The 12739-nt window shown below is 37.0% G+C and overlaps 1 protein-coding gene across 2 annotated transcripts; it reads right to left on the bottom strand.

Moving 5' to 3' along the window:
• Window positions 1-105: 105 nt before the first annotated feature.
• LOC114361548 (membrane alanyl aminopeptidase) lies at window positions 106-11054 on the bottom strand. 2 transcript variants are annotated; one of them, XM_028316629.1, is made up of 16 exons: window positions 10950-11054; window positions 9599-9854; window positions 8717-9003; window positions 8145-8300; window positions 7252-7569; window positions 6770-6953; window positions 6321-6559; window positions 5929-6112; window positions 5488-5674; window positions 5133-5230; window positions 4407-4586; window positions 3848-4032; window positions 2738-2905; window positions 1524-1664; window positions 1052-1127; window positions 106-594 (listed from the first exon to the last, which is right to left on the bottom strand). In XM_028316629.1, the coding sequence occupies exons 2-16, from the start codon at window positions 9848-9850 to the stop codon at window positions 388-390; spliced, it is 2862 nt and encodes a 953-aa protein (XP_028172430.1). In that variant the 5' UTR covers window positions 9851-9854; window positions 10950-11054; the 3' UTR covers window positions 106-387. The 2 variants fall into 2 exon arrangements, with proteins under 2 accessions (XP_028172430.1, XP_028172421.1); XM_028316620.1 differs by lacking the exon at window positions 10950-11054 and adding an exon at window positions 10181-10203.
• Window positions 11055-12739: the final 1685 nt, after the last annotated feature.

The raw sequence follows: 12739 nt of genomic DNA, 5'->3' as shown, positions 1-12739 counted from the left end.
TTTTTATGTTACATTACTACTTATGGAGCTACTCGTATGTTGCTATGAGGCAAAAAATAAAAACATTATTGTTTTGTAAAAAAAACTTTATTTATTCTTAATTTAAATATAAATAAGGCACATCGTTACGACTATTGCTTCTTCATTGTGTTTTATAATAAGTAATATAAAAATCATTATGTACAGTCATTAAAGCATTTGGAAGCACAAAGAATACCCATTCAAGGAACTTATATTTAAATGTAACTCTGATTTTAATCTAAAACCATTGCACAAATAAAAAGTAGACCATATTGATCAACAACAATAGTATGTACCTAGAAGAAGTCAAATGACTCGAATAGAAAATCAGACATAAAATCAGAGTACATTTTATAATCTTTGTATCTATCTCAGCATCAATGCTATCAAAGTCGTAAAGAGTAAACTGAGAGTCGGTACGATGACGTGACCCGAACCACGGCCCATTGCTTTCAGAACAGCGTCCGCGTTGTCATCACCCCACTTCATGCTGGATCTGGCAGAGGCGATGGCGGACAGACCCACATTGAACTCCGGAACCGACTCCTGGTTGCTGTTCAGCCATTGCTCCATCTGTGAAAGTCTTCTCTGTCAGTCTTCATTATGATTTCAGGAATAAAATATCTGGCAGTGGCTGGATGAAAAATAAGAAGCTCCTCGGGGAAATCATAACTCCAGATTTTTACTAAATTTAATGATCATTATCAGCGTTAGCTAATAAGCCGTGTGGTGACTGCAGAGTAGAATACATTTGTCACCAACCCCTACTCTTCCCACAGGTGCCGTAAGAGGCGACTTAGGGACTACACATCAAACAGAGAACAGGCAGCAGCGCTCTCTGACAAACATCAATCTTTTAAACTGCGATCTCCAACCCGCCTGCCAAGCGTGGGGATTATGGCAAAACCCTCCACTATAGTGGAGGCTCATAGTCCAGCAGTAGCCTGTAAAGGCCTGCTGACGATGATGATGATTAGCTAATTAATGTATAAGAAATGTGAACACTCTGTTTTTTTAATATTATACTTACGTCTTCTAATCCTTCTTCCTCCAAATAACCAGCGATGCCGCTCAGCACGTTTTGAAACCATGCTGGTAAAACGACACTGAAACAAAGGATCTTCATTAATTACCTAGTTACCTTATAGTCGTTCAACATGTACAAAATAATGTCTCGAAAATGTCTTATTTTACATAATACAAATGTCAAAATTACCATTGTTACAGAATATGACTGTGATGGCTGAGCTTACGAGAACAACTTTGTCTTAGAGGAAAGTTAACCTGTCATTGATTTCTCCACAAAATTAATCAGATAAATAAAAATAGGAGGGTTTTAAAGTTTTGGTTTCGGTTGCTAGAACATCTGAATGCGAACTGCGCAGGACTCTTCTGGAAGAAATTCTTCTGGAAGCCTTTATCCAACATGAACATCATTTTTGGCTGAAACAAACGAACGAACGAAAGGGAGTTCAAAGTTTTGTGATCACTCGTATACTTACGCTTTTCTGATCTCCTCTGTTCTTTCCTTCAGGAACTGCAGAGCTATCTTCGCGTTGCCCTTGTCACCCATGAAGAGGAAAGTGAATGCGTTCACTGTGTCTTGCGCTTTGACGTCATCACTCAATATCATCTCCAAATATCTATGGAAAAAAAATCACAGCTTTTAGATGTTTTGTACAATGGCATAATTTACTTTGTCAAGTTAACAAATACATTTCAAATAATAATGTCAGTGAAAGTTTACTATTTCTTTAATTTAATTGCCTAGACTACTTGTTTAAATATAATTTTTTAACTTAGCGAAATCGCTGGTAAAATCTTAGTTGATCATCTATCTCTGAAAAAGTAATAGTTATTGCCAATTTTTTCACTTTATGCCTCAAAGTCCTACCCTTCCTATATTTTGCTAGATTACAGATATTAAGGTCGATACAAAGACAATTTTATAACGCATTCATTCAATAGTATTAAAGAGATTTTGCACGATTAATTGCAATTTAATACTGATAATAATGTTTATTTGAAGAAGCACTTACGTAAGCTTATTGAACTCATCATTCATTCTCAAGATCACTTTGTAATCATTTCAATAGGTAACTTATCGTATTTTAAGCCCAATCGACTTATGTTGCTTAAAGGTTATTAATATTCAATTTCAATTTGCAATGACATATGCAAGAACAGTCATAGCGTAAATTGTTTAAATAAATAAATAATAAAACGTTTTCAGCCAAGTCACGTACTACAACTAAGTATTATAAAAATTGGTAATCGGCACTGCCACCCACAGATACCATCTGTCTTTAAAACTCTTATGCCCATTTTCAGCATCAATCCCTAATTTTTAAGTGACCCCTATGATGACACATAACAAGCATTTTGTTGTCATATGTATTTTGGGTCACTTAAAAATTAGGGATTGATGGTAAAAACGGGCATTAATCTAATAAGAAAGTTACATTTTTCATTGTGGATCATGTACGATTGACGGCTGATGGGGCAGCAAGGTTCTGGAGTGGAAAAGCGCAGCGTAGGACGTCCACCCACAAGGTGGACCGACGACCTCATAAAGGAAGGCACTAGATGCACTCCGCTACTCTCTTTATGGAGGGAGGCCTATGTTCAGCAGTGGACGTCTTACGGCTGAAATGACGATTATAATGTACGCCGTTGACTGGCTGATGGTTATAAAAAAAAATGAAATGGAACTCACTCTTTCACAGCTTGCTCGTCGGAGCTGCAGCCCAGTGCTCGGAGCATAGCCACCTCATCTCCCTGGTTGTTGGAATCCAATCGCCTGTTGTACAGCCAGTTCCAGTCATCGTAGGTGCCTTCGCGCAGTCCAACGCAGAACACGTGACGGCGCAGGTTAGGGTTTACTCTGGAGAAAAGACAAAGCTTGATAAGAAAGTGAGAGAGAGAGAGAGAGAGAATAAATAAGCTTTTTCCTTTGCTACTAATACTATAAAAGTGATAAAGTTTGAATAAGAGAGAGAGATAAAAAAGAAGATTTTTCCTTAGATACTAACCCCCTTACTAATAAAAATTACACAGTTGTTGAACACTGTTTTAAAATGACATTTCCATACTAAACGTCACTTTAAAACACTGTTCAACGAGCGTGTAAGTTTTATTAGTAAGGGTGTAATTCTATAAAAGTCATAGACGGTTGCCAACAGGCCAGTCTAAAAGTAAACATAAAAACCCGCAAACTTTTGAGTAGGTATGGTTTTCGAAAATTGCATCTATTGTCCTCTTTCAACTTTAGTTGTTACTTTAACAGATTAATTTAATAATACAAACAATTAGGCACATACAGTCACTATATCTACTTAAATTACAGATTTGCCTCCGTTGGGATTCGAACCCGCAGTCATTACAACCCTGATATCATTTTCCATTGTTTCATTTAAGATCACATGAATTGTACAATTACACATGAATGTGTATCTTTAGAGAGATAGAACCCGTTTAATTTCCTTTAGCTTGTTATAAAGCCATTACACCGATTGCTCTTTGTTGGTTATCGCCGACGATACGTCTAGTGAACACGCTACGTCAAGCAAATTGGCTTATTTTATCAAAATTAGATTATGATTTATTTGTATCCCGACATCGGAAATTTGGCACACTCTTCTATATTAACAATGGCCTCCTCCTCACTCACATTCAACTAATGAGAGTATAAGAAACAGGTTGTAAGCTAGTTTAAACTCAGTGTTTTTTACTTCCTATCCTTCACGCGATTTACAGGATTTGTTCACAAGACAGATCTTGTTGAGGAAGAATTATAGGATTTCATACATGAAAACAGTATACTCACGGAGTCTGCGAAGTCCTTAAAGCGGTGAACTTCTGAAGAGCATCTTGTACACAGCCAGAGTGGCCGATGTTGCAAGCGAAAGACAGAACGAATAGTCTATTCAAGGTCCTGGTGAGAGGCTCGTCCTCCACCACATCGTACCCTAAGTCCTCGATCACAGCTTGTAAGAACTCGAAGAGAACTGCCTGAAAATACATACTTTGAGGTAAATATATGTTAAAATACATATAAGTAAAGAAGGTACTGCTGGTTATGAATACCATTTTCCACGGATCTCAAGATTAAAGCTCCTAAATTGAATTGATCTTAAATACAATTTCGGCTAAAAAGGGGTGTACAAATTATACGCAATTATCATTGCTAGGTAACATTAGGTACATTATTTATCAACTCACGAGAGATTTGGCACTATAGTCCGGTCGCTGAGCACGTAGAATTTCGTCCAATGACCCCAAGCTACCTATCCTTATCGCTCGCGCGTAATTATATTGCTGTCGCGACTGTGCGACGGGCGGCAGCAGTGAGTGTGCAAGCGCAACAGCAGCTTTAGCAAACTTACATCATACTCAGCCAAAACACTCGGCAGGTGCAAAAATCTGTTCCGGATCCAGTTCAAGCCGGAAGTGGCTGGATACCAGGAGTAGTAGCTCGTGTCGTCCCTCAGAAAATCGAGCACTTCGAAGCCTTTCTCGAAAGTCATGCGCTGGGAGCGCATCAAAGCAAACACATCGTCGACTATCTGAAATTTTAGAAATAGAAGCATATAAAATAAAATACCCCCAATCATCATCATCATCATCTCAGCCATAGAACTTCCACTACCAACTGGACGCAGGCCGCTACCAACCGGGAAGCATGGAAAGCATTGGGGGAGACCTATGTTCAGCAGTGGACGTCCTATGACTGAGATACCCCCAAAATTATACCATAATAAGATAGTTGGAATGCGCTGGATGCAGGCCGCTACCTACACAACGGGTCAAAATGGAAATCATAGGCCTATGGAGGCAGTGCATGTCCTGTGGCTGAATTGATGATGATGATTTATTATTATACTTTAAACAATACCTACTCAGTAGTAGGTAGGTATAAAAAGACATGCAGATTGAAAATACCCCCTCAATCTTCATTTTATCAGCATCATCAGTTTATTTAGTCTCCATTGCAAACATCTTTACCACAGGCAAATTATAAAGCATTTGGCCTACAGACACAGAATCTACAGGCCTGATGGGTTAGGAAGAGGTTACGTTCTATGCAAAAATAAATACCTATAACAACTAACCTGTGCTCTGTTCAAGAAGTGAATGTTGTTGATATCTGCTTTGAGGGCATTAGCTATCCGTTTCCAGTTATTTTCGTCATAGTTTACCCTGTACATGCCTGAAAACACAAAAGTAATATAGAAATATTTAGTATGTAATTATTTTGATAAAATTTTCAATTTGATAATCATCAGGATCAAAGTGTTATTTAGAATGGAGAATAGATAAGGGAGGCACCTATAGCATGTCCTTTGATTGATATTGATACGCGTTTAACTAAGGCCAAAAGCAAGGACAGCAAATTTGTTTTCGAGGAGTTTATCAGCAAGCCAAACTGACAACTTGTTAGGGCACAATAAAATTATTGACCGTTACCTTTTTGCTGTACATTGAAAATAACCCACGCGTCTCCAGCGTCAATTTGGATCTCGTCAGATTTTCCCAACATGACTGTGGTAGGTGTCAATGCATTCCAATCGGGGTTCTTCCCAGTTGTGTACGTCAGAGGTAGTGGCCACACTTGCTGTGTTTGAGTGGCCGTTGCACTGATGAAGAAACGCTCCTGTAAATTATGATAAAAATTATTCAGACTATATTTTTTGCTGAATAGGGTTTATAACTTGATTTCCGTTATTAACACTCAGCAGTTTCGCATCAAAAATTGTAGAGCTTGCCGCGGCCCGATGCAATGTTCCACACGCCCCCGCTAGCTTCATAACTCCAGTCAAAGTTTGTTTGTATTATCAGCCACCATTGCACGGTAGTCACAGGTACCACCTGACCTCATGCGAGCAGTTATGTCCTAATGTAAATTACCTGAGAAAGTTGAACCAGCCCAGTATCCGTGTTGACAGTGACATCTAGCACAGGGTACCCCGGCTCGTCGACCCAGTATTTTAGGAATTCTTCGATGTCAGCACTGTACAGCTGAGTTCCATCTTCGGTGGTGGCGTTTTTGAATGCTACGTAGAGGTCTTCAGGGAAAGCGTGCTCGTAGGACCTTTAATTTTACGAGACAGAGCGTTTAATGAATATAGTTTATCTCAAACTTAAGTATGTCTTATAGCGACCCTTTTTTGTCAAAGCTTCTTTTTTCTTAGTAATATCGCGAGCAGTAGCAGAAACTTACCTCAGATCTAAAAATTTACTCAGTTTCAGAATTAAACTAAGATTCGAGACGGATAGTAGGATAGTAACAAACTTCTAACCTGTCAACCAAGAAGCGGTTCAAGGCCTTCTTGAATGTATCTTCAGAAAGGAAGTGCTTCAGCATGAGAAGTAGGGTAGCGCCTTTAGAGTAACTGATGCCGGAGAAGTGTCCCGTGACCTCGGTAGGGCTGTTGACTGTATGTCGAAGAGCCCTAGTGGCGGCGGACGAATCAGCGGACAGAGCGCTTTGCACGTACATGATGTTGAATTGCGACTCAAGCTCCAGCTCTGGGTAAACCTGTACAAAAAAGGGTATAAAGGATATAAGGCAAGGGACCACACAATCAAATAAAATCCATAATCAAATACTGCAATCAACTTTAAAACCTATTGATTCAGAAACCGGGTGGGTAGATTCTACCTTCATGGCTCAAAGTGATCTAGCGTTGATGTGATAAATTGGTGGGCCTATCTTAAAAAATTATAGATTCTTATTATACAATCTTACTCCATGCATTCCGAAATATTCGAAGTAGCTGGCGAAACCCTCGTTGATCCATACGTTGTCCCACCATCTCGCAGTGATGAGGTTGCCAAACCACTTGTGTGCCAGTTCGTGGGCTGTTATAGTGCCGATGTTCATTTTGTCCAAAGCGTTGGTCTCTCCCTCTTCATAGAGTAAACGAAGCTCCCTAAATAAAACAAAAAAAACACATGAAAATACAAATGCAAAATACACATACAAATAAATATCCTTAGACATTTTACACTGCGCTTCTAGTCCCAAACTAAGCAAAGCTTGTACTATGGGCACTAGACAACGGATATAAAAAAATAGAAACATCTGAAGATCGACGAAGTACAATTTGAACATCTCAACATATCACTTGACAATCAAATATTGGATTACAAGAATCATACAATTATGAGTTAATGTTAGTTAGCCATTAGTTTTCAAGAGCGCGAATAAATTCTAAACTTTTTTATTACCTGTAAGAAACTAAGCCCCAATTCTCAGTAGCTCCTGAAGCCCAATCAGGTGAAGCTATCTGATCATTCTTCATACCTGGGCCCATGGTATAGTAGGGAATACTAAAGTAGTCTTCAAACCATTTTGTTAGTGGAGGGCCTACTTTCAAAGCGTATTCTCCTTGATTAGGAGCATTGGGTCTAGCAATGATGCGGTAAGGTCTATCAGCGTCGTTGTTCTGAGCGATGACTTTGAAGTCTTCGCTGACCAGGATCGAGATCAGATAAGCAGACATTCTAGGAGTTGTGTGGAAGACTTCTTTGACGAGATCTCCCATGCTGTAATAATAGATTTTAAAAAATTAACAACTGTCGACAGATTACCTCCTGCGTGAGTTTTGGTTTATCTATCACTAGCTTTCCGCCCGCGGCTTCGCCCGCGTGGAATTTTGTCTGTCACAGAAAAACTTTATCGCGCGCGTCCCTGTTTCAAAAACCGGGATAAAAACTATCCTATGTTCTTTCCCGGGACTCAAACTATCTCTATGCCAAATTTCATCAAAATCGGTTGCGAGGTTTAAGCGGGAAAGCGTAACAGACAGACAGACAGACAGAGTTACTTTCGCATTTATAATATTAGTTGGGATTCACAGTCATTAAATCGCATGCGTTGCGTTTTATGAAAATCATGGCTATTAATATGTTTAATCGTTTAACTTATGAGGTTTTGCAAACTGTTATAAACAATTTTACCCATTACGAAAAAAGTGCCTAACGTGAGCTCTCTCAATTCCAAAATTAGTTCAATTGTGGTAAAAGCGTAAAAAATAGGCGAATTAACAAAGATAATCGCAATATTCGCTTACGGTAGGTATTTTAAATGTTTTAAAATTTATTTTAGTACGGCCACTTACGGAATAGTCTCCGCTATGTCCATGTTGGAATAAGTTTGTGTGAAATTAGCTGGTCTGTTAACTGTAATGTTGTATGTAGACTTGAAGCCTGGCTCATCGAAACTTGGGAAGAGTTGTCTTCCATGGGTCGGCTGAAGATGTGTTCCTGCATACCAGCTGAAAGAATATAACCAGAAATTAAACTTACTGCTTTGTTATCTAATCAAATATTTCTGGTATTGCTTTTTAATAAATTTGGCGAAAATTTACTTTAAATAGGTACAGTTTGCGTGGCGAGATTTACATTTGGGTGAGTGCACGTTGACAGTTTTTACCGCTTTTTGGCAATCGGTCTGAGGCGCAAGTCCGCCGTAAATCTGTCACACTTCACTTCTTGTAGGTACTGGTAGCAGCGTGACTTGTTGTGTGTTTAATTCTTAGTATTTTGTTCTTGTATGATTTTTTTCCATACAAACATTTTTGAATTTTTTTAAAAGTTTTTTGTCTTTCTTTCGTGATCACTCACACAAATGCTAAGCTGAGCTTACGCCTCGCAAACTGTATTGATGAAAATAATTTAGCTTAATACTCACTGAACCTTTCCACTGCTATCTTTGTAGTTTCCCCTGAACATTCCTCTTGTAAGAGGCGTCTCGTTTATGTTTCCAATATAGTGTATATTTAACAAATAAACTTGGCCATTGGCCAAGGTCACGCCATCTGCCAAGTTGATTCTTAAGAAGAAGTACTGACGGATACGGTCGAATGGAGTGGAGTCATTCAAAGGTACAATATCGAAATTTTCCGTGACGAGGGTTACGTTGACAATGTCTTTCACGTTGTCTTGTAATATCATAGCAGTTAGTCCTTCTGATAAAACCTGGAAGTTACATTAGAATTAATATCGAAAATGGAAATAAAATATAGCGCATACGCTGAGTTAATCGCATAACATTCAAATGCGAGCCGGAAGACGTAGCGTGGGCAGGCCTCCCACTAGGTGGACCGACGATCTGGTGAAGGTCGTGGGAGATGCCTAGATGCAAGCGGCGTAGGACCGGTCTTTGTGGAAATCCTTGGTGGAGGCCTTTATCCAGCAGTGGACGTCTTTCGGCTGAAACGAACGAACGAACGATTCAAATGTTGAAAGCCATACGATTTCAGTGACGAAAAGTCCTTACTTCATGTCCATATTTTCTGTTTGGGTAACCAAAAATGGTATTTGCAAGACTTTATCTGACAAACTATGCATCTTTGTAATTTTAATCAGAAGTCACTTGTACCGGTTATCAATTTATTAACTTAGTTGTCATATCAAGTAGAGTCGCTAGCTAGGGTATCCACCTTATTTGTTGCAAAATCCCCGGTATTTAAATTACGTGTTTTTTTTATTTTATTTTTTTGTTAAAAAACTATACATTAAGCTTAATTGAAGCTTTCGGCTATATCCACATTATACAAAAATATTTACTTACTCTAATGTAAAGTGTAGTTTCGCCATCGAACGTGAACGGCTCTTTGCCTTCTGGTGCCGTTTCGAAGTACGGAGTCACTTCGATGTTGCAGTGGATGGGGTCCAGGTCTTCTGGGAGACGGTAAGAAGCCGGATCATCATTCCTGGCCACGGCAGGGTCGAAGTCAAGGTCTACCTCCAGCTCGAATGGGAACTCCGCGCTGACGAGGGCGAGGAGTGCCGGTACTAAGACCAGCTTTGTCAAGAAGGACATGGTACTGGAACAATGAAGTTAATGATAAGGTAATGTTTCTAAATATTTATTTATGTAATCAAGTTTTGTAACATTGTGAGAAATGTCATACTCTAGCAACCCGCCCCGGCTTCGCTAAAAATCTTCCTCTTGAATCACTCTCACTCTATTAGTGAAAACTGCATTCAAATCCGTTGCGCAATTTAAGGTAGCTATTTAAGTAAACTTTATAGTACTAACAAAGAAATTAATGGACTTAAAATAGTTATGACATTATCTACCAATCAACCTTGAGATAGGTACATAGGTACGTCATAGCATTTTATGAAATTTTGGCTTATCGATTTTTACCTTATCATGCATCTTACATGGCTCCTTTGATGACGAAATGATTACGTCATTAACGACTTATGACAGTGCAATAATTTACCCACAAATTCAATACAACACACATTTTCTACGACATTCTTCTAATACGATATTTACGAACAAGCTTTTATTAGGTGTATATTTCTTTCTTTTATACTCTTATTATTTACCCAGTTGCATGAGAATCAATAAGTTTTAAATATCGCTATCAATGGAAAATCTTTGGAATACATTTTGCGATATGCATTGATATGAACACAATAATGCATAATTTGGTTTCTATTCTTATCATTAAAGCTTTTGTGTTCACAACAAATACTTGTAAATTCTTTTGACATTATGGAAATCATAACGTTATGCGAATTAACGTATAAATTACTATGTAAACATTAATTAATAGAGTATTAATAAACATACACGTGTTGTTCGAAGTTTTCGTAATTATTTATCTTTTAATATCGCGTGGTTTTTAGTTTCGAAATAAAAGTAGGTACTACAGGGTATAGCACGGTAAGTTACCTAAGTATGATCTCAGTTGTTACAATCTACAAGACAAGAAAATCTAGCAAACACATTTAAATCATGATCATCAATTTCCATCAGAAAAGATGCAGCCAAAGAGTTTCTTCGTTGTGGATGATTTAGAACTTAACTTGAACACGATTAAGAATGAATTTATATCATTAGCACCTTATCAATTAAATCAGCATCATAAGAAATTGGAATAAAAACTTAGAAGTGTAACACTTACCCGTCCTTCGATTACATGTAAAATGGCTCCAAAATCCGATATCATAAAATTATATTCGTCGTTTCACGGATATTTTACTTATAATTATTGTAGCTGTTAAATGGATTATATTCGTGATAAGACATATGATATACCTACCTACGATAATTCTGATAAGGTATTGTGTCGATAAGAAGCTGATATGTGATAAAAATATGCAGATAATTTCGAAAAGAAAATTCCGTCGAATTGTGACATTTTGAAAAACAGATTGGGAAATAGGATTACTTAAAATGATAAGGATTAATTCATTAATCCCAAATAGAGGTAATTAATTGCTATGTTTAATATTATAATTGCGATATCCAAAAGTATAAGCTTTCGTTAAACTTCATGAAAGGTAACTTTGTAATTCAAATGTAACCATAGGGGTTTGACATAACTTATTCAGAACAATTTTAACGTGCTCTCTGAGACACAAAGTATTACTTTTTTGTGCTATCAGTCAGTTCAAGCTGAAATATCCTTATACAGGGTGACTGGAACTGAACCCGCCATAGCTAATACGCGTATAGAGGAGGTCATTTGCTAATTATTGAACCTTACTTTCTATAGTTTAGGAGATATGTCAATTTTTAAACTTTTTTCAGATTTTTCCGAAATTTTACCTAAAAACTGCTTTAATTTTTTTCTCGCATGATTTTAACCGATTTTTTTATTTGATACTAATATCGAATAAACATTTAGTTAAATAAAATAAATTTCAGATCCAGATAATGATTGAATAACTAGCCACGAGACGCCAAAGTTCAACAAAAATACAAACAACGATAAAAAATTAAAGTTCGAATTCAATTTAAAAAAAAGCTAATGGTGATAATGGATTGCCAATGATCTTCGGAAAAAAATTAAAAAAGTATAAAAATTGACATTTATCTCCTAAACTATAAAACTTTATTCATAGAAAGTAGGGTTCAATAATTAGCAAATGACCTCCTCTATACGCTTATTAGCTATGGCGGGTTAAGTTCCAGTCACCCTGTATAAACTAGGATACCTACTTAACAAAATGAATTCCCAAATTCCCACTTGAGAATCAAACCTATAATTTTCAAGTTGAAAGAGTCTGGACTGGACTACTGGTGTATTTCCCATACCTAAAGTAAAGTAAATAAATTTACTATAATAATCTTGTGTTATCGCGCTTGGGTTTTTTCTCTATATGTATTAGAGAGGATAGTCTAATTAAGTAGTGACGCATGTTTAGTTTGGGTAATTTATTTTTTATCAGTTTTATCAATCAAACTTAGTCATAATATTATTGGTCACTTCATTACATCGGCACATAGGGTGATTAAAACGACAATCCATTTCAGTATTATTATATTTTTATAGATCTACCCCACGATATTAATAAATTCTACGTCCATTTTTTGTCCATAGTTTGGGGCTAGCGGCGCAGTGTAACATGTATAAATAAAATTTATTTATTATTTATTTATTTTAGTCAAACTACTTGTATCTCTCAAGAAATTGTATCTATCACTCTATATGTGAATATTTTAAGTTAGATATTGTAACTATGTCAAACATTATTTATGAAAAGTGGAGTTTTAAATTAATATTGTTATGATCTTCAAGCTTTTTTCAGCAAAAAAATTAAATAATAGAGGTATTTATTAATTGATTTGAATGTCTACGGGTGTAACAGCCTATACATATAAATATGATAAATCCATTTATGACACACTTATTTTGTTACTTTCACGATAATCATTGGGACACGTGACATCGCTCCCATGGTAATTAGG

The sequence above is a fragment of the Ostrinia furnacalis genome, unplaced genomic scaffold (genome assembly GCF_004193835.3).
Source record: "Ostrinia furnacalis isolate ACB-3 unplaced genomic scaffold, ASM419383v2 OfSCF0373, whole genome shotgun sequence".
Classification (NCBI taxonomy): domain Eukaryota; kingdom Metazoa; phylum Arthropoda; class Insecta; order Lepidoptera; family Crambidae; genus Ostrinia; species Ostrinia furnacalis.
Note: the sequence above shows the minus strand (reverse complement) of the source record. Positions and strands in the feature narration are given on the sequence as shown.

Bases quoted from the DNA above. Each gene is read 5' to 3' on its own strand.
- LOC114361548 (XM_028316620.1), bottom strand. The intron at 6,560-6,769 runs GTAAGATTGTAT...TTTTTTGTACAG, and splicing joins AATATTTCGGAATGCATGGA to GTTTACCCAGAGCTGGAGCT. The intron at 5,675-5,928 runs GTAATTTACATT...CATAATTTACAG, and splicing joins GGCTGGTTCAACTTTCTCAG to GAGCGTTTCTTCATCAGTGC.